Genomic DNA, 26,789 nt, shown 5'->3' with positions numbered 1-26,789 from the left:
AAATACATCCTTGTTAGATTGGAAATTACATTTACCTTCCTAATGAAATTTTGTTTAAGGAGGTTTTAGTCTTTTTCAAAATTTATTTATTTTTTGCCAGATAAATGAACGCATTGTAGTGTTTTACAAATCTCAAGAAGGGTAAATATAATTTTCTATTTAATAAAGATATATTTATAATTATACTAAATTTTAAGGGGTGCAGATGTAATTTACCCTAGATTTTAACTGCTATTGATCTTTGGATGAAATTAAATTACCAGTACCATTTATAATTGTCAAACAAGGGCCACCACAAATTGGAAAGTCAGGAAAAAGGGAGAGATAGCTTGATACTCAAGGGATTATCATGCTTTCCATAATTGTTTATAAACTTTAAATTTAATTATTCTCCAAATCAATAGTGTCAATTTTTTTAATTAAAATTATAAGGTCATGTTTTTATTTAATTACTTAAAAAGATAAATTACAACAAATTAAAATTTGGCATATTACGAATGCCTCTTATTGATTTAAAATTATCATTAGCCCTTAATATCTGATAAAATTATATAATTCTTGGATGAAAGTTTGGTATTATCAACTTTGATTTTATTATATTTTTTAAAAAAAAAATAAAAAAAATTGATGGGGTGGATAGATAAAAAGATGATATGCGACGACGGCTAGTTAATCGAAGATTAGAACCATCCTGTGAGGGGTGAGCATAACGTCGTCTAATTCTAATTTTCTCCAAAACTTTCCTACTTATTAACAATTTTCTTTTTCCTAGAAAAAAAGAGTTAATAAATTATCGATTAGGTCAAATTTCGACAGAAGTCGGTGATTTGATGTTAGTATATGCATAAGTGTGAAGAACCTGAATGATGATGATAGAGTTGTTATCGGGGTTTAGTTCAATTAGCAAAATTTAGATCCCATCAGTTATTTATATGAATTCTATTAATGTGAGTTATTATTTTATTTTAATTGTAGTTATTGATGAATTGTAAATATTTGATATTAATAATTCATATATAGTTTTTCAGGTAAATTACGACGGCTCTATTGAGATTTACATCATTACAAATACTTTTTTATTGTTTGAAAAATTATCAATACTCCTCCTAATTTTAATGTTTGTCCAACAACTAACCTATTTTATTAGTCTCTTTAAAGTTTTATCCATTTTATTGAGGTAAACTGATCAAATTTCTCAATTTTTTTTATGGACTAGAAGGGCAAGAAGAAAATTTACCTCGTCAATTTTTTTTTTTTTTTTTACAATTTTTCAAATTTGAACAAAGAAATTAAAAACGACAAAGGTAAAGTTGATAGTTTCGGGCCTTTATCCAAGGATCGCATAATTTCATTAAATATCAAAGGGTATTTGTAATTTTTCAAACAATAATAGAGTATGCATAATTATGTTAAATTTTTAGAAAGCTTGTTGTAATTTATCCTATTAATCATTACAAATGCAGTTGATTAAAATTAGGAAAAGATGCAATTCACCCCCATGTGATATGAGAAATGAGCAAAAAATGCCTGCGAAAGATAAAATAGCAAATTACCCCCTCTATCAATTGATAGGGGGATAATTTGCTTATTTTTTAAAACATGAGGAGATAATTTGCTAATTTATTTTTTATGAAGAGATATTTGCTCATTTTACATATTATAAGGAATAAATTACATAACGTAATTATAATCGATTTACTCAGTTGCGAAGATAGAGCCAAATGTTTTGGATATTTGTACATGGTCTTGTGGTCACAACCCCACATAGATCCCATCTTATCCACAAATTTGGAAATGCATTTGTGTCATCTTTCTTCCTTTTTGATATTTTGAGAAGTATACTTATTCTTTTACATTCCTTTTGGAATTTGAACACCCCCCCAGTAAAGTCATTTTCTTGTTGTTTGGGGTGGAAGCTGTGGCAAATTCTAAGTAATTTCTATGCAGAAAGCAAAGGTAGTATGAGTGCACCTATGTGCCTATTCAACATTTGAGAATCTATACCCCCCACTTAATTTTCTTTGTAGTGATAAAGACATGTAGGGTTAGTTGATCTCAATTTTTGAGTAATTGATTATATGAAAATTAATTGCAATATAAATATTTTTATTGTAATAGTTTTGTGTGAAATTTTATTTCGAAATAATTGATTCTTTGAAATTTTAGTGGGTCGAACAAGCTTCGATGGGTGTTTGTATAATTTTTGTTTTTGCGGTAAATATAAGTTGTAAATTTAGCTGTAGAGGGTTTCGAAAATAAAAGTAAAAAGTGGAGAAAAGCTAAAGTCAGAGTGTTTAATAAAATAATTTAATAGGTCACGGATATGTTTAGTTATAGTTCTATGATGTCCAAGTTAGATAAATCATGGAGGAGAAATATTTAAAATGGTACGAAGTATTACGGTAGAAAAAATTGTATTTGAGGCATGGAGATTCATATTTATAAGTTTTTCTTGTTGTACAATGAACTATAGGTTTGGAAATGATGAGCATGAGCCCATATATACTTGAATTTGGATCGAGCAAGAGTCGACTCGAAACTATCTAAATAAAAAAGGCAAGGATCTTGGCCTGTCCATACTCTATAATTTAAAATTGAGCTAAATTATTAGGTCTATATATGACTTTTAGGAGATTACCCTACATCATACAGGTAAATTTAAAAAGAAAATAGTAGGGTTAATTACATTTAAACTTCATATAAAAATACAAAATTAAACTTTTCCCCAAAAAAATTCCACAAATACACTTACACCTTTATGAGAATTCATCGTTTACACCTGACCCCATTTTGTTATGGTTCGGACGGAAAATGCTAACGCAGAGAAATTATATAAATCTTCAATTTTACCCCTCATTTAACATTCTCATGTAATAATTTTATATTTATAAGAAAAAAAATATAATAATGTTAATATCACTCCATATGTATATATTATATTTATTTTCTTATAAGTACAAAAACATACATAAAAATATTAAATGAGGGGCACCATTTTAAAAAAAATTATATAATTTTTTTGTTGATCCATCCGTAATTTGAAATAGAGCTAGGGCATGAGCTCACCTTCAGGAGATTATCCAACATCATACACGTTGTTTTAAAAAAATATATATTTACGATGAATTCGAGATGTAAACAGTATAATGAGAACTGCGGATTTCTTGTTCTCTTTTATTTCCCATCTTGAGCTATGCTCACAAATTTTCTTTATTATGATTATATTATAGGGTTAATTACATTGGTATCTTTTTGAGATTAGCCCAAAATACACGAGTACCCTTTACTTTTTATAAAATTATAGTTACACCTCCTATTCACATGCAAAACTTACACAAAATACTCTCTAAAAAACATTACACTAACACCCCTTAGGGAATGTCGCTGTAATTTTATAAAATACAGAGTGTATTTGTATAATTTAATTTAATTTGAGAGAATGTGAATGAAATTTATCCCAAACTATATGATGTTGTAATTCTATCTCCTTCACATTCAATCAATTTCTAATCAATATTCCCAATTTGAGATGCTTACCATACATATGTACCTTTCAAAAGCAAGATAAATTTCAAAGAAGATGTGAGTCTTGTGTGACAACTTCCAAATATCAACTTTGACAACTGGGGAATCAACAACCATGGAAAATATAATGCATGATGCTCCTTTTCCACAAGTTTGCAGATGGTGTCTTTTGAGGGATGGAAATGTAAATTTACAAGAACAAAAATTTGATATAACTAATAATGATTCTGATCGTTCTGTTTATATTGTAGATTTGAATTTGATTGAGATTGTAACTTTTTTATTTTAATAGAAACATCAAGTCTGATGGGAGATTAGTCGAAATCCCTCCCGTCTCTATATCAACAAGCATATGGTCCCAATCTACTATCTTGAAAACCAAAGAAAGGGGTCAAGGTCGCAGGGGTCCGATTTTGTAAAAATCGTTTGACTGTCAAATTAGTATAGACGGTTGAGACAAAAATAAAGATATTGTCAAAATGTGTGTTCTATTTGACTTTCAAAAATAGTGTTTTATTAATTGGTTCAATAGTACATATGGCAAGAAAATCTCTTATTTAAATTAGGTCTGCATGTATTGGTGTACAGTTTAGGAAGAATGATCAATCATATAGAAAATATACACTTGTAATCTGATTGTTCAAATATAATAACACTCAATTTTGATTAGAGTTTTTTTAGAAAAAGAATTGCATGATTTTCTCCCTCTATTGCCACGTGTTCGATCATTAATAATTATTCACATCTCGAGTACTGATAATATGCGAATCTTGTCATATTTTTGTATTATCGTGTAATAGAAGGACTTTGGGGAGAATTTAACTCCCTTTTACATGTACTAAATAAGAATGAAAAACGTAAAAAAGAAAAAACATTAAAATTTTGAGGGAAAATGTGAATTTATGTTCTTTCATGGACCTCTAATTAAAAAAATTTGACTTGACATGGAAGGAGTAGTGTGCAAGTAAAGAAAGAGAAAAGATAACCCAAGCAGAATTTTTCCAAACTAAAGGTCCAATTGTCTAAATAAGAAAATATGGGGGGCCAATTTGATATTTTTTCAAAATAAGTGGAGACAAGAAAATAATCATTACACCTATATAAATATGTACATATACGTTGGCCGCACCCCACCACACTTTCTGTTGTAGAAACTGTGTTGGTGTGTGAGAGATAAAAGCCATAGAAGAGAGAGAAAGTCAGATAAGGGTCATCCTTAAATTGTTTAACGAAATGGAATTCTTTGAGAAATAGTTATTAGAAGTCTTCCACTCCCTTTGGGTTTCAAACTCTTCTTGTTATCGTTTCTGGGTTTCTCATTTTCTTTTGAGAAATCTCGCATTTTTCGGTGATATCTCCTTTTGTTTCTTCAGTCCCAGATACGGTTTCGGATTTTACGGTGATTTTGCAGTTTGATTTTATGCTGACACTTTCACAAAGTCCAATCTTTATATGGGTGATGAGATGAGCAAAAGGGTCTTTTTTTTCCCTTTAATATTCATTTTCTTGAATTTTACTAAATAGGATTTTTTCCCCCCCCATAATTGGGTTCTCTGTTTGTTTACGACTCTTAAACTGAAGTGTTCTTGTGGGTTATTGGGAGGTGGGTGTTTGATAATTTTCCTCAATCAAGACTGGTCTTTGAGTCTGAGTTGTACGGCTGTCGACATGGTGGCATGTTTCTTGAACTTAAATTTAGAATTTTGTACTGATAAAAATTCTTTGACTCTTCAAATTTTGGTACAATAACTCTTTGAAGGGACTATTGGTCGATCACTTGCTTCTATTTTAGCATTCTGTATCTGGAGTTCCTAGAGTTGGAAACACTTGCTGATAGATATTCCTTCGTGGGCTTGGAGCCTTGGATTGAATTGATTTGAAATTTATTGATATTAATTGAGCTCGGATTCTTGACAACTCCAATTTCTTGATTCTATTATCTCCAAATATATAAACACTGTTCTTGTGCTGTCTGGAGAGGAAAAAGAGGAAAAATGGCGCTTTCCTTCACTAGATTTTCATGGTTGTGGTTGGGTGGGAAAGATAAAGAGCAAGTCTCAAATGGATCATTGATAAACTCCATAAATCCTTTCGGTGAATGGGGCTTAGGATTGAGAGGAGAGGCTGAAAATCTGAAGTTTTACTCAATGAAAGGGGGTGATAGAAGGGTGCCCTCGTCGAGCTCGAGTAGGAAAGCAAAGAGGAAATGGAAGAGTAGGGAAGAGAGGAGCAGGAGGATTGACAAAGAGTATGATATTGTATTGGTGCCATCGGACGGTGTTTGTTTATCAGGATCAGAATCTGATGACTCGGACTGGTCCATCGGGTGGGTGGAGAATCATGCCCCTGGTTTCCTGGGTGATGATGAGGTTGATGATAGTTTTGCTGTGTTGGTGCCTTGCTATAGGCATAACTTCCAAGAAGTAGAGGAGAAGGGCGAGGAGCCTAGTATTCAGTTCTTGAGTGCTGTTAAGAAACTTCCAAATGATTATTCTGCTGGTAAGGCCTAGGCCGTATATGGAAACATCGAACATGTTTGGATGCTTTTGCTCGTTCGCGATCTTATGGATTGCGTTTGTTATTTAACCGTGATAACATGATATAATCCATATATGAATTGGTGATTTGGTCTATATTGTTCTATGTGTGATTCGTCAAACGCTCTATCTTGTGCCTGCTGGACATCAAAGAATAGGATGAGAAACTATTTCCACTGCCAACTGCCCACATCTTTTAGATTCGGCTTGTTTTATCTCCATGATGTCATTTTTACAGAAGTTAATAGGTCCCAGGCTAGTTTGTGTTTGGGGGAGGGGGAAGCCTTGTTGGCTGCTGAATCATTTTCAAACCATGTTCTAGCTTATATACGTGGCTGTACTCTATTATAAGGAGAATAGTTTTACTGGTTTACACGGTTGCAATTTTATTTTACCTCATTGTTAGGATATGGCTTTTCGTCGACTGTGCTGCTTGACTGAACCACACGTAGCTTTGTGGAGGGATAGTATTCGTTCATGCATAACAACTTTAAAATGGACAAAATTCATGCATGGAAATAGCAGATAGTGCAGAATCTTGTGTGCATTGGGTTAGGAAAAAAAAGTACTTTCTATCTTTTCATTGAACTTAAGTTATTTGGAGCATGTGGACACAATTACTGTCTGTGATGATTCCACTCTAAGATCCTTAAGGGGTTTAGGAAGAATTTCTTGAACCAACTTTTACCTATTACTGGCGACGGTATGCTCTCTCAGTGCCTTATTTGTTCCAACCTCAAGCAACATGCAGAAGTTAAATTTTATGTTGCTCTATTTCTTGAATGTCGTTAAGCGGTCCCAATCATGCACACTTGAGGACCGACAATATGCCTGCTCCACATCATCATCATGCATTAACTTCGTTGTGTTCACGTTCCTACACTCCTATTGAGGAAATCTAATATTCTGCATCATCCTAAGGGGATTCATGCTTCTAGAAACTGAGTACTCGTCGCATTATTTCATTTTGCTTTTGCAGGGGGTAGGGAGTACATGGAGCGTTGGCTTTCCTCACTCCACAATTTTTGAAGCTGCTGCAATGCTTGGCTGTGCTGATTACTACTACATTTTGTTGTCATTTTAGAACCATCAACTTCTACAGAGTATATGTCCTAAGTTGAAGAAGTTGCTGGAAATCTGAGGAGACGGTGTTCTTCAGGTTATCAGTGTTAGGCTTATGTCGACCGTGGCTGGAGGAAACTCTCGACATATTTTGCTGCTTTGGTTAGTGTAAATACCACCATCGAGACTATGTTTGAAATGTTTAAGACTTTGAACTCTCTGGATGTAAATAAATTGTCGCTCGTCTGATGGATCTAAGCTGCTAATGCTCACTGTACATATCGGTTTCACTTGCTGAATTTTCACTCTTTTGGAAGACGTTCTGCTGTTCTTTCAGTGACTATCTTTTGAATAATGCAAGATGCAAAACTACTTCGTGTTTGGGATTATTATTCGTTATTAATCTTTTGCTCCTTCGGTATACCATCCATCAAAAATCACACTATGGAGGGCCATAAATGGATTCAGTCTGTTACTATTCAAACATGGTTGCTTTTTTATCAAGCATCAAACGTTATGTCGAAACAAGCGTTATTGAGTTTAACATAAAACGAGCTTGAGCTGACCCTTTTACCTATATTTTCTTTGCATCATTCGACTAATCGAGTAGTACACAAGCAGAGCTTCAAATTCTTGTCGAAACCAAGAGTTGGGCTCAAGTTTTTGTTTGTTACTTTACAAATACACGTGAAATGAGTTTTTAACGATCCATTTCAAATCAAATATCGAGCAGAAATGCAATACTGGTGAAGAACTTCCCATTCCATGTTGAAGAAGGTCTTTTGTGGGCTTGACATGATGCCAAACTGGCAGGGGCATGTGACCATTTGTTATTTGTGGAGAAAAAGTGTGGTTATGTTGCTGTCTAGTGGGCTTCACAACACAAGACACTTGTGTTTTTTCAGGTCAATTGGTAATAGCTCCAAGACCCTCATTGCCTCCTGTTATTTGTTTGTGGCTGTTGTATGCTCTGTGCTGATTGGTGGTGGTGGTGATGATGATGATGACTGTGTGATTGGCCTAGCAGTTATTGTGTTCATAGAAAAATAGGTTTCAAATCTGAAAAGGGTTGGCCCCATTCCCTTTGTTTTCATTTATGATGATTGTTCAATGTTTCATTATTGGGGCTTGCTGCTTGGAGCAAATTGTGGCTGAAATTTGGATTTTGCTTTTCAAAATTATGATTTCTTTTTTTTTGGTGGGGAGGGGGGGGGGGGGAGGGGGATTTGACCATAAATTCTTTGAGATTCATTCCATCATTTTTTTATAAAAAAAAATAACAGAATATCATGTTTTTCATAAAAAAAGACCTATAAAATATCATAATCCCAAAATATATTTTCGTTCTACCACGTATTTTCGTATAAAAAATTATCACAAAATATCATAATTTAAATTTATTTTTATTCTACCACGTCTTTTCATACAAAAATTATCACAAAATATCCTAATTCAAATACATTTTTATTTTATCACGTCTTTTGTCAACAAAAAATTATAAACATTTTAAGTCAAACATATTTTTATTCTATCACGTTTTTTCATAAAAAAATTCATCAAAAAATATATTAATCCAAACATATTGTATTTTTTCACACAAAACCACCAATATAAAAAACAGCAACTCACTTGAAAATATTAAAAATTGGAATTGAGAAAACAAAACCAAACAAGCCTAATTTTGTGTTTGGACTTGATTGGTTCTTTAGAGGATGTTTAGTTAAAATTGTATTAAAAAAATGTTATAATTCCATACATATTTGTAAAACATTTTTGAAGTTCATAAGATATTTGATTTTATTCTAAAAATAAGATATAGAAGTGTTTGGATAAAATAAAATGATAAAATTTATAAGATGTTAACATAATAGGTTTGTGATTGATATAAACAATATTAAAGAGGTTTTTAATATTTTTTTAAAAAAAAGTTAAGATTGTCGTACCTTTTCTACCGTAATTTATAAGCTCTCAACATTTTATTTCTGGATTTTATAAGTTTTTTTATTAAAAAAAAAAAAGCTTTATTACCCAAAAATTCAGGATAATTATATAGACAAGCCTTAATGTTAGGCCTAATTACCCAAATATATTTTTTTGCAATTTTACAGGTACATTCCGTAAAGGGGTGTGGGTAAAATTTTGACACTGAATAAGGGGTATATTTATAATTAAATCTACAATGTTAAAAATGTACTTGTAATTTTGCTAAGAGTTGCGGATGCGTGTAATTAAACTTAACCTCAAGAAATATTAAATAATTTATCCAAAAAATTATCAAACACTCTGTAATCTTTTCTAAATTTTTAAAACATCTAATAAAATACTTTAATGAGCTTATAAGTTCAGCCAAAATACCTTTTTAGTCGAGTCAAATTCCTATGAACATTAACTATGCTGAACAAAAGTCGAGCACAAATAATTCGATTTTCTTGTTTATATTATATATATATATATATATATTTTAATCGAGTTTGAGCCGAACTTCAAATCATGTTCAACTAATAAATACAACTTGGTTTATTATGTAAAATGTGGCTTTCCTCTTTTCAAAGGAGTTTTATTAAACAATTCTCAATATGTACAATAAATTCTACACTAACATGAGTATTAATGTAATTGGCAAAATTATATATTTAGTCCTATAATTTTAAATCGTTAGCATTTTTTATCTTGTAATTTATTTTATTTATACATTTAGTTCTTTTTTTTACGAACTTAGTCCTGAATATTTCATATTATCATTTTTTTTATAAATTTAGTCCCGTGTTGACAATTTTGGTGCCCTTTACAGTGAATAGCTTCTATTTTTTATCTTGTAACTATGAGTCATTAGGATCAAATTTGTCAATATAGGACTAAATTTGCGAAAAAAATGATCAAATGTGAAGTGTTCAGAACTAAATTTGTCAAAAAAAAAAAAAAAGATTATATGTCTAAATAAAATACGTTATAGGACCAAAAGTGGTAGTGACCTAAAGTTATAAGATCAAAAATATAATTTTAAAAATCTAATTTTATAATTTAATATTTTTCTATTATTTTTATACTTTACGGGCCCAGTTGTAAGCCCGGAATGAAATAGATAGGTCCAATATTCATGTTGATTTTTCCCTAGCCCATTATACTCTGCAGCCCCAATGATTAATTAGGCCAGCTGTTGGGTTACGGATCTGGGCCAGAATGTTTGGTGGGATATCCAGATTATTCATCAGGCCCATATAAAAAACAATGAATTTCCATAAATAAATATATTATAAAAAGTTAATTATTAAAAAAATATTGAGAGAAAATAAAGATTAAATAAAAGCAATTTTAAAAAATGATAGACATGAAAATACCAAAAAGAGTTCCCCCCCCCCCATATAAGGTATAGATACGTATGTTATTCCAATAAAAAATAAATTCACTATATTATATAATATAAGTGTATATGTACGACATAAAAAAAAGTACTCAAAATTTTAATAAAATTTTGTAGTAATTACACCAAATATTTAATAAAAACATTACAAATAACCCTAAGAACAATTTGCGTCAAACCACATATTTCATAAAAAAGTGGGGAAATAAAATAATTCTTCATCTTTTTACAGCTATATAGACGATATTCATATCAACCACGATTTGTAATTAAAAAAAAATACTAAAAAAATTATTAAATTGAAACTTAAAGAGATATTTTTTTAATACTAGCTCAAACTTTAGAGTTGTATCTATAATTAAAGAAGCCTTATATTAAAATTCATCTGAATTAAATAATTATTACAATTTTTCAAATTATTAAATTGTTCTTGAAAGGTAGCTAAAGGTGGTGGTATATTCTATTACATTTTCAGGTGTACATTGATGTCGCACTATTAATTTATCAATTCATAAGACGTGGTTCAATTTGTGAAATTGAAGTTTCATGACGTAATTAGAGGTTCTGGGTCCAAATCACGCAATATGCATAGTAAGTTGTTTCTAATACATAGTAAGTGTTGTTTCTACTGTAATAATAGGTGTTCGTCGGATTCAATTTATTCAATTTAATGGTTCTTATTAAATATTAATATTCAATAAGAATAGTTGTAATCGATTTATTTTTTTAAAAAAGAAAATCATTGATTCACATATGGTGGGATGTATGTAATATATGAGTGGATATGATGTTAATGTATGACATGAAAGTATGATAGAAAATTCTTCATTAGTTACAGATAACATCTTTAAGTTATATATAACTATGAGGGTGATAATTTTAGTCCTATATGAATTCATTTTAGCAATTTAAGTCTTGTAATTTTAAAAAAAAATTCACAAATTAACAACAAAAATAGACCTGGAATTGCTAAAAAACGGACGAAAAAAGTGTTGCACCTTTTTCTCCTTCACTTTCTTTTTTGAAAAAAATTACATTTTTAGTTCTGTAAGTATATGATGGCAATTTTAGTCATATCCAGTAATTTTAGAATTTTTACACATTTACAATAAAAATAACTAAAATTTGTTCAAATGATTAAGAAAAGTGCACCTAACTGGTGCTTTTCTGACATTTAGCAAATTTTGTGTCATTTTTGTACTCAATTTATGAGAATTTTAAAACTACAAGACAAAATTATCGAAATCAATACGTACGGGACTAAAACTGCAATTTCTCCCGTTATTTTTTTTCCTTGAATTACTATTATTGTTTTTGTTAATTAATTAATTTATTAGTGTTGCATTAGAGGGAATATGCCGTGGTGTTTGATGGCAGTGGACTCCACGTTCGCAGTGAATGGTTGGCTACTTTGTGGAGGGCCGAACGCCACTTTTGGAGCTAAAAAACCTCATAAACCAAATGATCCCACAACGTTGTCTTAAACAATGATTTGTTGCTGCGTCTCCTGTTCTTGTCCCAACGAAAACATTGATCCTGAGCTGTATAATTCGCCCCTTTTCCCCTCCGCTTTTCAAGCTGAAACTCTTTCTCTTCCTCGTTCTTCATCAATGCCATGTGAAGGAATTGTCTGAGAGGAGAGAAAGAGTTTCTGATTCTGATTAGTATCAACAGTTTTAGCAATAAAGATCGGATTTTTGCTTTTTGGTTGAAGCAAAATGTTGCAGAGAGCTGCGAGCAATGCATGTTCGTGGTGGTGGGCTAGCCACATCCGGACAAAGCAGTCGAAATGGCTCGAGCAGAGCATGATGGGTACGTTGTGCACACGCCCCCCTTTGTCTTTTCTATTACTGCATTGACAGAAGAAAAGGGTTCGATGTGTTTTTGGTTTTCATGCAAGATCAATGTACAAGTTTTGTTGGGATTCGATGCATTATAGTGTTTCTTTATTCCTGGGCTGATCTTTCGTATGTGTTGTTTTTGAGATTGATCTTGATGCTGGAAATGGTGACATGGTTTTTGTATCCATTGGATTCAAGAATCTGACATGTTCGATGTTTACGTGTTGGATTAATATCGTTGAAATGTCCGTCGATCTACGTGCATTTCGTTTTAACAAAAGATGTAGTCTTGATAGGACACATACTTGTTAACGGGGTTTAGCTTGAACAGTCTGAAGCAAGAGTAGTCCTCTTCTACTATTACTCTTCTTTCGAGTATTTACATACATGGCTGCACATGCTTAAGGTGATGAATGAGAGATTGCAATTTAGTCCCTATTTGATTTCTATGATTGTGGGGTCGTTGTCCGATTTTCAGGGGTAGATCAGTCATTTTGACTTCCAGGCTATCCTTTGGTTGAGGTCCAAATGTCTGTATCTCTTTTTTTTCCAGACAACCTAATTTTTCAAGGAAAGAAGAATGAGGCTGATAGATCCTGTCTTGATGCATGGCTTTCAGTTTCTTTGTTTGATTGCTTTACATGATTGGAGTTCTTAATTGTCTTGTGCAACATCAATAGGCTATGTCATATCTTTCTTGTTTCGTTTTCAGATGATTTGATTTCTGAGTTTCTGTAGTTAGATCTCATACCAAGTACGAGGAAACGAAGACGTTCTTGTTTGTTTGTTATCAGTAGTTTGTATTTGATTTATGCTTTTAGTTTAGATTTTCAAAGATCCATAGTGTTCTTTCAAGATGAGAACTGAGAAATGGACATGATCAAAAGATTGATGATCCCAGAGGATTCTTGTACTCAAGTTCATTGACATTGAGTCTGAAACTATTTTCCTCCATGTTTTTAGGCATATTCTGCATGTCTTTTTCCTGGGAAATTCCTTCTGTGAATCCCAGATTGTAAGACCTCAAGATAGATTTGATTCAGCATATATTATACAATGTCTTAGATCCGTATACACACCGTATTTATACGTAAATGAACTCTTAATAGTAAGATTTATTACACTGTAGACATGGAGGAGAAAGTGCAGAATATGCTTAAGCTCATTGAAGAAGATGGAGACTCCTTTGCCAAGAGGGCTGAAATGTACTACAAGAGAAGGCCAGAGATCATAAACTCTGTTGAAGAATCTTACCGCGCGTTCAAAGCCTTGGCTGATCGATACGACATGTTGTCCAAAGAACTGCAAAATGCTAATCACACAATTGCAACTGTATTCCCGGAACAGGTTCAGTTTGCAATGGACGAAGATGAATACTGTCCGACCCCCAAGATGCCAAAAAGTTCACAGATCCCATTAGGGAACATGGCCAATGTGCCAAAAGTCCCCAAGGCACCAATGGAAAACCTTAAAGGCCTCTTAAGCACAGCTACGAAGCCATTCCAAGTCAAGAAATCATCGAAAGGCCAGAAGAAGAAGAAAAAAGCTGGCATCAAGTCCGGTATGAGCAGGGAGGAAGCTCTGGTGGAGATTGAAAAGCTTCACAAAGAAACTCTAACACTGCAAACAGTTAAGGAGTTTGTGAAGAGTTCGTACGAAAGCGGGCTGGCAAAGTACTGGGAAATTGAGAACCAGATCGTGGAGATGCAGAACAAGGTGTGCAGGATGCAGGATGAGTTTGATGTAGAGATAGTCATTGAGGATAATGAGGCTCGCACATTGATGGCCGAGGCAGCCCTGAAATCGTGCCAAGAAACTCTGACTGCGTTGGAGGAGAAACAAGAACAGTCAACGAGAGAAGCCGAAGAGGAGTTCAAGAAGATTGAGTCTGCTCGTGAGCTTCTCAAGTCACTCAGACGCGAGTGTCTTAAAGAAGAGACGGATGAGCAATACACGAGTAAAGATGATAAAGCTGGAGGTGAATCAGAGTGCGCACTTAAAGATGTGAGTGATTTGGTGGAACTGTCGACAGAAATTGATCCAGTAGATGAGAAGAGTATAACGCCTTTGGATTTGAGCTCGATGGAGGCTATGACAGTGACTGAACTGGCAGAGAAGATAGACGAGCTTGTCAATAAGGTGATCAGCTTGGAAACTTCAGTTTCATCTCAGACAGTTCTTATTAACTCATTGAGGATGGAAGCGGATGATCTCCATGCACAGATAAAGAAATTGGAGAATGAAAAGGAGAGTCTGATTGGTAATAAGCGTAATCTGAGCACCAGGGTGAAAGAAATGGAGGAAAAACTGAACAGGCTTGAGGCTCTAAACAAGAACGTGGAGAGACAGAACAGCAATCTCCAGTCGAACTTTGCTGAAGCTCGTTCAAGTCTTGGTCAACTGTCGGAGAAGCTAAGTAATGTAAAGCCAGATGAGGATGGAGACGAAAGTGATTCATCACAAAAAGAGGCCAAACCGTCTTCTTCTGAAAACAAGTTGCAGGAGAAGATCAAAGATCAAAAGGTTTCTGCTGGGAAGTCGTCGTCTTCAGGACACAAGTCACGGGAGGAGATCAAAGATCAAAAGGTTTCGATGGGAAAGACTTCCTCCACTGAAAACAAGTTGCAGGAGGAGATCAAAGCTAAAAAGGTTCCTGTTTTGAATCCAGGTATCAGTGGCAAGCTCATCCGTGCTTCCAAAACAGACGAGAACGAGGATGTGAAAGAAGTAGATGTAAATGTTCAGAGTTCTGAGCCATCTGTTTCTAAACAAGAAGAAGCTCAAATACCAAGTAAGAAATCAGTTGCGTTCTTGGACAATTCCATCAAAGATGAAGCACTAGAGGACTTGTTGAAGGGAGATGAGCTGAACTTACTCTTGAGTGGGACCGATGATCGAGAGAAAGTCCTGCTTAAAGAATATACAACGGTTCTCAGGAATTACAAAGATATCAAAAAGAAGTTGATTGATGTGGAGAAGAGAGAGAGGGATATGCAATTTGATATGACAGTGCAAATGAGAGAACTAAAAGAAGCTATTCTCAAGAGGGATCAAGAAATTCAACAACTTCGTCAAAAGTTAAACCAGCTGCAAAGCAATAAGGATGCAGCAGAAGAGAAAGGCGTACCACCTGATGCGCCTGAAGATAGAAGTGTTAAACCTGAATCGGAAAGTGTGGATGTGGAAGTGGTAGAAGATGTTAGTGCCCCTGCCTCAATAGAGAGAGTAGATGTAATCAAGTTGGTTTTTGTTGACAAACCTCCCACCATCTCACCTGTCGAAGAGAAGCTCCGGTTGGCTATTGATGCAATACTGGATGAGAACTTGGATTTCTGGTTAAGATTCAGCACAACATATCATCAGGTCCAGAAATTCAAGAGTGAAGTTCAGGATCTACAGGATGAAACATCGAAACTCAAAGAGAAAAAGAAATCGGAAGGAAATGCTTCAACACAGATAAAATCAGAGGCCAGGCCCATTTACAAGCACTTCAGAGAGATACAGACAGAACTGACCATGTGGTTGGAGCAAAGTGCCACCCTGAAAGACGAACTGAAGTGCAGGTCTGCATCATTGTGCAGCATACAGGAGGACATCACGAGAGCTCTGAAGGAAGGCGTCGAGGAGGAAGAAATCCAATTCAACAGTCACCAAGCTGCAAAATTACAAGGTGAGGTTTTGAACATGAAACAAGAGAACAATAAGGTTAGAGAAGAACTCCAGACAGGTCTAGATCATATAAGTGTACTTCAACTTGAAATCGAGAAGACGCTAAAACAGTTGAATGAAGAGTTTGGCATTACTAGCGATCAACCGCAGTTGCAGCACACTATGAGCAAGTCTCGAGTCCCTTTACGGGCATTCATCTTTGGAGGGAAACCAAAGAAGCAGAAGTCTATCTTCTCCTTTATGCATCCCAATAGGAAATTCCAAGTGGTGAGAACCGGTTTTGCCCTGACTATTTAGTAATTCTTGATCTTGTTTTGCTTCAGTTATTCATTTCAAAACGCCTTCTTGTATTTAGGCATTCATATGTAGAGATAGATGACAAAACTTTTCCTTCTTCTCTTTTTGTTTTTTTCTTTTTGTTTTAGTCCCTTTGGTTTCTGAAGCAAGATTGCTTTGAGTTGTAAAAACTCTCAGATTCCTATAGTGTGTAGGCAGCAGACTTTGCTTTTCTTGTCAGTTTTTATGCTTTGTGGTTTATTTATATTTAGTTCTTGCATGGCAGACTCTGCAGTTGCAAGTTGCTGGTGGAAATTTTTTTGTTTTCACAATTTTGTTTCTCTATGCACAATAGATGCTTTTAGGTGATGCATAAGCTTCAATATCCTCCTATTTTTGCATGATTCTCAGGATACTTCATTCAGTCTTCTACCTTCTAAGCCTTCTCTGTTTACTTGAAAATGGAAACCAAATGGGGGCACTGGCAAGTAAAAAACGTTCAAAAGAAGTGGAGATTGAACTAAATTACTGTGATAATGCAACACATTCGTTGATTTCACAAACCCTCCATCGATATTTCAGGTTTCTCCCAAGGCAGTTAAACCCTCTGTTGTTCCGTTATTCCTCATCGAAACGAGAAAAAAATGATCTATATGATTGTTAGTCACCCAAGTATTTGGTTATGTTTGCATGTTCCATAGTAGTATAATGCCCTCAAGAAACTCGTCATCAATTTCTGTTCAAACAACTTTGCCAAAACTTAGTTGTAGCTTCTGTAACCATTTTTTTACCATGAAATAACAGTGTGATTCAACTCATGCCAATCCTTATTACCTGCCTCTATATTGCAATACGATACCTTCTATCCGTTGATGAATGTAAAAAGCTGATGACAGAGGATGCAAACCAGATTCAGAACAGTTGAGCTAATTAGAAGTGGCGAATGAACACTTTGTTTGTCTTAACTATGTCTTGCATAGACAAAAACTGGACAATATAGTTGATTATGCTGCAAAGGCAGTTCAGAAACACAAGATCGATAAGAATTGGTAAAAAGTTGTTTCTGAAGTGGCTAAAATGAAAACTGGCAACAGCAAGGTTCTATATACATAGTAATAGAGAACGAGCAGATGATATTGCTATATATCAAATGAAACTTCTGAAACCACCTTTGCTCCTCTGCCTTTGGCCATGTAAAGTCCTATGTGATGCATTAGGTCCTGTACCAGGCAACACAAGAACAATAAGAAACAAGCAGGTAGGAATAACGTCATCAGCATTTCGGAAAAAACAGGCCGTTTAAGTTTAGATTTGGACAATTTGCTCAAGTGTATCTATTATATCTCACGTAACAAAGTACTTGCAGACCACTCATGTAACAAGGGTTTGTCTACAATGCAAAGTAATGGAGGATCATAGTCTTAGGAAAAGTGTATTCAAGCTTGAACAAACGATTAAGCTTGACCTCTCTTCAACTTTCAAGTCTTGCCTTCATGCTAGTCCAAATTACACTTTTGAAGAGAATGTGAGAAAATCAAGATGCTCAAAGGTAAAATTTTCATATATCCATCCTGACATTATAATCTTTATTCAATGACCCCGTGTATTTGGATAGAGAGGTTAATTAAACATCAAATATTAGATCATCAGAAAAACAAACATATCCTACTTTTGTTCGGTAGAATGGAAAAATAATCAGTGTCAAGAAAACAAGCAGGGCTGACATGATTACATGGAAAATAGATTTATTGAGAATGTCTAACCTGAGGATGAGCTAGAGCACCTTTGATATTTCTAGCAACATGTAGCGGAAGATCGAAAGTAGCACAACCATGGGAATACACAACGACATCCTCCAAAGGAGAAAGTAGTCCACGGTTTCTAGCAGACAGTGCCGAACAGATAAAATCCAGGACACATATGTCTGTGCAAATCCCTACAACCAATATCTTAAGAAAAGAAAGTACTGGTCAGAAAAACATTTGGAATCACAGAACATGTACAAAAATACCTACTCCCAAGTTAGTAGAACCAAAGAAAAACTCATCACAGTCTTATGTTGTAAAAGCACTCACAGATTTTATCTTGTTGGCTTTGACCCAATTGATGAAGACGTTGGAGCCATCCTTTTCCAGTGAACCAAGAAATCCATCGATGCAATCCTTGCACCGAAGTGTAACATTCGGTTCATTTTCCAGCCACTGCAAAGCTGCATTAAAAAAAAAAAGAAAAAACATGAAAGAAGGCAAAAACATAAATGCATCATGAAAGTACTTGAGGAATTAGTACCAGGAACCAGCTTTGACTCATCGGTTCCGGCTATACAGTGAGGAGGATAAGGGGGCTCCGGAACATCTGGATGATGAGAGTCAAGCAAAGCATATATAGGCCAATTCCTTTTACAGAACTCTTTTGCAAGTTTCACAGATTCATCCACCATTCCAGCAATTTGCTTATCAGGTGCTTGTGGGGCCTGTTTGGAGATTGATATTAACATGAATTTGATATCATCAAGAACTTATATGATAATATCAGTAACCAAATTAGATCAACACAAGCTCACCTATGATAAAAACTAACATGAATTCAAAAGCTCATAGACAATTTCATACCAATCAAAGCAAACTGAGATCAATAGACCCACAAACATTACTACTCCAAATACAAAGAAATCAGACAACTCCCACACCAACCAAAAAGCAACATTCCCATCATCAACAAATAAGCATAGGCAAAGAAACTACACAAAAAGAATAGCAAAATAGAAGGAATGGTTACATTGGCATGACTGAAATGCTAAGTACATATAGCGCACAACATAAGAAACGAAAAGGGCTCACGAGATTTCCAGAACCAACGGTGCAGAAGCCATTAACGATATCAACAAGCACCAAACCGATCTTAACTTCACCGGAAAGATGAAGAATTTCCTGCTCAACTGGAAGCTCATTCCTCAACACCTCCATAGAAACCATGAGCGGGCTCCCAGATTCTTGATTTTCTTCCAGGTATTTACGATTGCAGTTTGGCTGGTTGGCCGGGTCAAGTACGCAATATGGAAGACTTGTTCACTTTTTGTTGGCACTTTAATTGATGAAATGACACCATTTTCTGCTCTAATTTTGTTGTGGCTGGCTGGATTCCAACTACCCCTTTGGATACGCTGATAGATACTCTCAAACTTTCAAGAACGCTGGCTACTCATCTCATGTCATTTTCTTGGGCCTCAAAAACAAAATTTAATTAATCTTGTGGAGGTTGTTTATTACTAACTCTCCGTTATTCTAATGTTTTTCTTATAGTGATCTAATTTTTTTAAGGATCAATTAGAAATTACTTTTTTATTGTATTGTAGAAGTATTTGTTAGACAATTGTTAATTTTAAACAAATTTTTATAATTTTTTAAATAATAAAAAAATAATTTTTTTATAATTTACCTTTTTTAAAAATATAATAATATCACAAGTGGCACAATCGATAGTTCATTAAACAATGTATTGTCTTCTCCGATTTTATATATTTTTACGATTTTATTTTTAAAAAAATGTCTTACATATATCGAATCATATTAATCTATTACGAATTAACAAAATAATATATTTTATATAATATTTCTAAACACAAAGAAAAGGGTCTGTTAAACTTAACAAACTAAAATTCATATTATATATTACATTTGTTCATATTCAGACCGTATATTTATGTGTCCCTACAACGTAAAATCCGGGAAATTAAGGGGCACTTGTGTAATAAATAAATTAATGAGCAAGTGGGATTTGAGCAATGAGTTGTTGGCAATAGCCAAAATCCGAGATTTGATTGGCTTGAGATACTTTAGAAAGCTACTCAGAATCTTACTTCCACCACAAATACTATAAAACTCACAGAAAAGGGTGGTCACCGGCCCACCACATTGGCGTAAAATAGGGCCTGGTTCGAGTCACAACCCACGATGAATAGAAATAGATTGATCCTTTCTAGGTTGGTTTGTAACGAATTTGGATCAATCCTGGAAACTAAAACAACACACCTCATTAAATTAAGTATTATAAGAGGGCCAACTCCATCTCATAATACATCTACATAAATGACAGTTCTACATCTCAGTAAAGTTCAAACTCATATCATGATGTCCAAATGGGTAGTACTGACTTGACCGTTAATATTACAAGTCCACTTCATTTTCATTGAGTGTTAACACTATTTATTTTGAAAAATACAAGTTGAAAGTCAGACAGGGTACAGTTTCTGTTGTATTTTAATAGCTTCAAAACCAAACTTCTTTGAGTTTTTTATACTAGTAGTCTAGTATCGATACCGTTGCCGTTTGGCATCTTATTATTGTTCTGGAAGTGGTCTGTAATAATTTTGTATTATTTGATATACTTTTTTTTTTAATCTCAATTTTATTTTATGTTAGCATGCAGATACCATTTAAACAAAAATACTCGACACCAATTATCAAGTAAAGTAAAAGATAAATAAAGTAAGCTGAAAAAATAACAATTTTTGTTCAATAACTTTAAGCTTTATTGAGTGTGTGGAACGGATATTGATATCTAATCAAATATTAATTGAAAATTTTCATGTGAAAAAACCCGTAGAATTACACATCATCATATACGCAACCCACCTATGGATTCCAACATGATTAATGAGGAAAATTCATGAATGGCACACCACACAGAAATTTGGCAAAGTTGAAAGGGTAAATTACTGTCTACAATTGATCGAGAAAGAACATGTGTATATCTACAATGCTGAAAAGCAAGTCGGTCATTGAAGCAGTAAATGCTGCATGCTGTATGTGAGAAATAAGATAAATAGTGAGGCGACTGATAGCAGTCAGCTCAAAATCATTTGCCTTTGCCAGCATCATCTGGCAACCTTAAACCCATAAGTCCTAGCAGATTGGAAGCAGGGCCCGACAGACCTTCTTGAGAAGTATACGAATCGAGGAAATTCTTTACCAGGTTGATATCCACATCCACAGGGGTGAGCTCATCATCCATCTCGTCATTAGCATTGGATGTTCCCTGCATATATATATATTTGATCCATATAGTTGAGTATGTATTATGAAGAAAGCTAGCACGTTCATTGTCATTCTCAAACATGCTTAGTCATGATTGCGGTAAGTGGATCTGAGGGGTAAAATAAATTCAAATCTCGCAGTTTAAGTTAGCAAGACTTCAACAAAGTAAAGCAAACTTTGTTGTTAACCATCACTTTAGTCCTGATAGATTTAAAGTTTTCATACCTCGTCGTTCTTTCTAGAGGATTCTTCCTCATTGTTCTTTCTAGAGGCTTGATCATGTGCGTGAACAAAGGTTTTACTCAGTGTGGTAGCCTTCAATTCCTTGTTCAGAGCATCCGAATAGGAACGCATGAACTGATCCCCTCCCTCTTCAATGTCCTCTGAATGCTCACTATCCTCCTCATAGTCATCTGCAAGTTCTTGTACTATATTAGATCATGTGATCTATCAGCATGCCCAGAAGCACAATCTAAGAATTAGACAGCTAGGGGAATTTTTCAGACTCACACAATACTGAGCTGCCCAACATAAAAGGTTAGGCATCGAAGTAGAGCCTCAATTATAATTTTATTCCAACACATCTACTTGACTCAAAATCCTAGTATGGAAGTACAATATTTAGTTACACAAACATTAGATCTTTACTTATATTTGTATTACTTTTTCGATAAAAACAATGCTCAAGTTCTGAGAATCATGTTCCAAAGTTTTACTCTGGAACAGCAGCAATCCCTAACAAAATTACAGGATAAAACAGCTCACAAATGCAACAAACAGTGGAGGAAAGCAGGAGAATCCCCCACCTCAATCAAAGGGGAAGAAATCAAAAGCAGACAATTTCCCAGATCAACAGAGATTATGAAGTAACATTAAGAATCAATACATTAGAAGTAGTTGCAAGATTACCAAAATCAAGGTCTGATGACGATCCTTCTTCAAGATCAAAATCACTGCCATTATCTTTAGAACCACGGTTTCCCATTACTGTTTCCATGTCTTTCATAAATTGATCGACATCAAAATCTACATCTTTAAAGTCCCTGAAAATAGAAGAATAGAATCCACATATATAATCCTGTGAGATTTTAACTATAGTTATTGAAGAACCCACAAGCTGCTAAAGAACATGGAAAACTCAAACTCAGTCATATGATATGACAGTAATAGCAGATATTCTTTCAGCTGCTCGATTAACATTAAATTGCCTAACAGAAAGTGACATGAATTATAAGTAAAAAGAGTACTATTCTGATAGTTTACAATAATTCACTGAATAAAGGGATGAGCAAGACTTTCATCCTGTTAACTGGCAGCTTATGCTTAATCAACTCTTCATATATTTCCTTATCACAATTTATTTTCCTTGAGCTATACTATTAGTTAGATCATGCCAGGAATCTCACGTTAGCAGCATAACTGTTTGTTTTATCACTCTCCATTACAAGAACACAGACGATGTGTATTTGCTTTTCAGCACAACAGACAAAACCACTAGATAGAGTCGAAATCTTGTTGCATGAGTGTTACCAGGTTGTCCTGATCACAGTTGTGCAGTAAAGTGATATTACGTATGTCAATAACACCAAAACTCCATTAACACAACCAGCAGCAGCACCACTCTCTGTTGGTTTGTGCATGAATACGTCTTCAAACATGCATCTCATATAAAACCATGAAAAACATAACACCACCCAACATGCTTCAGTTATTGGGGTTGAATGTGCCTAGAGAATAAAGGCAAACCCCTTCTATGTGAGCATGTTGCATGGCAAAAACTTTCCTAATTTGGATAACTGCACCTAATTGCAAAAGGTAGAAGATGACTCAGTACAGTCACCTGAAATAAAATAATTTTAATACATTCCTTAGTGAAACCCCAATTTGTAATTCTAAGAATAAAAAATCAATAACAGTTGACTTAATTAGAAACTAAACAATTCATCAAATAATAATACTTGCCGAAAATAAGGAAATAAGTATGGTTTTTTGTTTCATTCCACTTATTTAATATTCTGTCTCTCAAGACAAATTACCACTATATAATTAAAAAAAAGGCTGATTTATATTATCAACAGTGACTCAAACACCCCTACATAATGACTCATCATGGATAACTAAAAATCCAATGTCCTTTTATAATTTCCATATTTATGTTAGCTAATTGCAGTATATAATCTATAAATGCAGCAGCAAAATAGTTTATTTATACATGAATAAGTTGTTATAAACACAAATTAAGAGAAAGCAACACTGACACGCTCATTACTCACATCAAGTTGCTGCTCCATACCATATATGAACGGTGGAAAAGCAGGCAAAAGCTCAAGTTAGATCATAAAAAAAGTACTGAAAACCTAATACTTTGTGGCATAGAGCAACAAGTCAGCCATGCATCTATCTGAATTCTGAACTCAAATTAAATAAAAACAAAAAGTTCAGTCATGCACCTCACTCAATGGCACCAATTTATAAAGGAATATAACATTCATAAATCAACAAGCCTCAATGTCTCACTGAATAAACTGAAAGTGGGTTATAATTTTCACTTGAGAAAATGAAATGAAATTTCACTAAGTTGAAACGCAAGAGAAAGGGAAGGATGAACCTGTCCTCTGGAACCTCAGCACCTTCATAACTTGAAATTTTCTCAACAAATGCCTGCATAGACTTAGCAATCCCCCCAAGATCATAGTCATCAAGATCTTCGCCAGATGCTGAACCGCCATCCTGCTGCTCTTTTGACTTTTGTTTCTTCTTATGTTTCAAATTGTAAAGTTCCATTTCATTTTGCCTCTCCTGAAGTGCAGCATTCAATTCATCTTCCCCACCATATAACCATGAATCATCATCAGATGGAGGAAGCTCCTGGTTCTTGAATTCACCCGCTGAATGCGGAAGTGCAAGAATTTCATCTATGCGTTTCACAGGTGCACTCAAGACTTCACTGCAGTAATAGCAAAATGTCAACAGCAGTGCTAGTTTGTACTTTTAATATGACCAAGGAGTAAAATATATATATTAACCAAGCACTTCAAAAAATTAACAAAATATATCGACACTACATACCTGGCTCTAACATGCAACGAACTATTTCGATAATATCCCTCAGCATTCTCCATCAACCTCTTGTATTCTTTTGAACCTGGCAACAATCCCTCAAAATAACCGCTGCTCTCCAAGCTCTGTCTAAAAGCTTCCCACGTGCTCCCCTTCCCTTCATCCCCCTGCTTCTTTCTCAACTGGTACATCATCTCAAACCCACAAGTGATTTTCATCCCGAGTTCTGCCTCCATATATTTTCCCACATTGCTCCTCTCCAGCATCGGAAAGCAACCAGGAGCCTGAAACTTCTGCTGCACCAACTGTGCATACATTGCCCTTGACATACTTATCACCACCTCCACCATTTCCTCCCCCTTCCCCCTGGGTAGAAACCTCTCCATTCTAGCGGCATACTTCATACTATCGATATCCCTATCATAAAACCCCTCAACTGCCAAAGATATTAAACACGGCTCATGCTTCAACACCCATGCCACCGAAACTGGCACTCTAACCCTCACTCTATGCACATTCCTATAAGCACGCTCTGGATACTCACCAATTTTTTTCCTCAAATGCAACTGAACAGCACCCGGTGCGAGCGAGGAATCATCATCTCTGCTCGCCAAGAATCGCAGAGAATCCTCCAACTTTGGCATTTTCGGGAAGCTTGACTGCGGAATGATGTGAAGGAGGCCTCGGCGAATGAAGACGCGATTGACGGATGTTTCCGGATTCAGCCATTTAGGGAGGTGGAAAGCGGACTCGATCAACAAAAACTCCCCGTCAGAGTCCCAAACGCGGATGGAAAGATTAGGGAAGGTTTTCGAGATTTCGAAGAGGAGGTAAACAACGAACCACTCATCCTCAAGATTGTACCCGAAGCGGAGGTGGCCGGAGAGGTGGGGGACGGGCGAGAGGGTTATGGAAAGAGAGAAAGGCTGGTGTTGCCAAATATACGGGGCAGTAATTGGAGAAACGTGGTGGAGTATTCGGAGATGGAGGAACTGGAGTTGGGCGGAGGCGGCGGAACCGGCGGAGGTGAGGGAGGAATCAGGGAAGATGGAGTAGAAAACGGTGTCGTCGGGGGGCCGGGAATTCTTGAGGGCGAAGAGTGATGAAGAGGAAGAGGACTCAGGTGCAGCCATGGTGTGTGTGGGTTTCGAGAAGATTTGAGGAGGGTTTGTTACAAACAGCGGCTTGGCGGTCAGCTGATGTGGGGAGTGTGGAACTGGAACTGGAAGGTTCATCATTCATGGCCTTAAACATAATTAATAATACACTGTTACTGTATGGGGAAAAAGAAATACAACAAAATCCCTAATTTTATATTTCATTTCATGTATTATAAATTTATATGGTAAGTTAAAATGTACAAATTATTTTGTGAGAGATGAAATAGAGAGCCCGTCATCCAATCACGTGTTACACTTACCCAAGTAGAAATTCTAGCTTGGAAAAGTTTTGATCGAATCAAACCAATTACAGATCACACTTGCTATGTAATTGATCCATTTTTCTAAATTTTACATCAATCATGTATATCAGTTGTAAACTAAAAATTTTATGAGGTTTTTTAAAAATTATTTCAAAATTGAGAAAACTTGATATATTTAATACTCTACTTTATAGTCTTTTACTTTATGGAATTTATGAGATTAAATGTATCGAGTTTTCTCAATTTTAAAACTATTAGAATTTGTAAAATATAAGACTAATGTGAGACTAAAAGTATAATTTTGTCGATGATTAATTTTTCATCCGTATATCTAAGAAATAATTATGAGTTGAGTGAAAATTTGATAAGGGAAGGGGCAACAGATCTTATTTAAGGAATAGTTGAAGGGGTAAAGTGTAATTGAGCGCAACTCATATAATCCACCACCAGTTCTCTTCTCCCTGCGACAAAACAAGGTATAACTTCCGAAACAGGAAGCTCAACTCAAACAAGCCAGCAATCGAGCCATGTGCTACGGCAGCGAGCGATTACCGTCCAAAGACGACATCGTCGAAATCCGGCCAGTGCAGAACGAGAACACGGTGGTGGTGGAGAATCTCAGAGACAGGCTAGCCGAGACTGAGGCGCGGCTGGAGCGAGCCAGGGCAAGGGAAGCCGAGCTGAGCCGCCGTCTGGAGGAGATGAAGAAGTTCGTGCTCGTGATGGAGATCCTGGAAACCTACCTCAGGCGCCGGTACAGGGAGCAGCAAGATCACCTCGTTCAGCTTTACTCTTCTCCGTCTTCGGTTTCGGTACCATCCAAATAGCATTGATTTTGTTTGTTCTCTTGGCTTTCTAGGGGAGAAAAAGGCATGGTTACTTGTGGTATTACTGTCTGAATTTGTGCAGTAAAGTGTTGCAATAGCCCCAGTGTCTGTATAAATTATTAAGCATATACTGGTGATGCTTTTTTGCTATGTGAATCCATTTTCCTCAAAA

General features: G+C 35.1%; 5 protein-coding genes across 5 annotated transcripts; 3 read left to right on the top strand and 2 right to left on the bottom strand.

Moving 5' to 3' along the window:
* Positions 1 to 4,654: 4,654 nt before the first annotated feature.
* LOC105176389 (uncharacterized) lies at positions 4,655 to 7,535 on the top strand. The gene is made up of 2 exons (XM_011099173.3): positions 4,655 to 6,024; positions 7,042 to 7,535. The coding sequence occupies exons 1-2, from the start codon at positions 5,520 to 5,522 to the stop codon at positions 7,089 to 7,091; spliced, it is 555 nt and encodes a 184-aa protein (XP_011097475.1). The 5' UTR covers positions 4,655 to 5,519; the 3' UTR covers positions 7,092 to 7,535.
* A 4,377-nt stretch (positions 7,536 to 11,912) lies between these two features.
* On the top strand, positions 11,913 to 16,292 carry LOC105176388 (kinase-interacting protein 1). Its single transcript, XM_011099172.3, has 2 exons — positions 11,913 to 12,297; positions 13,456 to 16,292. The coding sequence occupies exons 1-2, from the start codon at positions 12,204 to 12,206 to the stop codon at positions 16,290 to 16,292; spliced, it is 2,931 nt and encodes a 976-aa protein (XP_011097474.1). The 5' UTR covers positions 11,913 to 12,203.
* An 890-nt stretch (positions 16,293 to 17,182) lies between these two features.
* NIC1 (nicotinamidase 1) lies at positions 17,183 to 19,492 on the bottom strand. The gene is made up of 5 exons (XM_011099171.3): positions 19,112 to 19,492; positions 18,561 to 18,744; positions 18,347 to 18,480; positions 18,035 to 18,220; positions 17,183 to 17,491 (listed from the first exon to the last, which is right to left on the bottom strand). The coding sequence occupies exons 1-5, from the start codon at positions 19,244 to 19,246 to the stop codon at positions 17,411 to 17,413; spliced, it is 720 nt and encodes a 239-aa protein (XP_011097473.1). The 5' UTR covers positions 19,247 to 19,492; the 3' UTR covers positions 17,183 to 17,410.
* Positions 19,493 to 20,972: 1,480 nt separating this feature from the next.
* LOC105176385 (suppressor-like protein) lies at positions 20,973 to 25,621 on the bottom strand. The gene is made up of 5 exons (XM_011099170.3): positions 24,377 to 25,621; positions 23,916 to 24,254; positions 22,217 to 22,350; positions 21,533 to 21,720; positions 20,973 to 21,308 (listed from the first exon to the last, which is right to left on the bottom strand). The coding sequence occupies exons 1-5, from the start codon at positions 25,603 to 25,605 to the stop codon at positions 21,129 to 21,131; spliced, it is 2,070 nt and encodes a 689-aa protein (XP_011097472.3). The 5' UTR covers positions 25,606 to 25,621; the 3' UTR covers positions 20,973 to 21,128.
* Positions 25,622 to 26,200: 579 nt separating this feature from the next.
* LOC105176384 (protein SKIP34) lies at positions 26,201 to 26,789 on the top strand. The gene has a single exon (XM_011099169.3). The coding sequence runs from the start codon at positions 26,318 to 26,320 to the stop codon at positions 26,615 to 26,617; it is 300 nt and encodes a 99-aa protein (XP_011097471.1). The 5' UTR covers positions 26,201 to 26,317; the 3' UTR covers positions 26,618 to 26,789.

Source organism: Sesamum indicum, linkage group LG13 (genome assembly GCF_026168435.1).
Source record: "Sesamum indicum cultivar Baizhima isolate 11 linkage group LG13, ASM2616843v1, whole genome shotgun sequence".
Taxonomy (NCBI): domain Eukaryota; kingdom Viridiplantae; phylum Streptophyta; class Magnoliopsida; order Lamiales; family Pedaliaceae; genus Sesamum; species Sesamum indicum.
The sequence above is the reverse complement of the archived record's forward strand: the minus strand, read 5'-3'. Positions and strand labels throughout refer to the sequence as shown.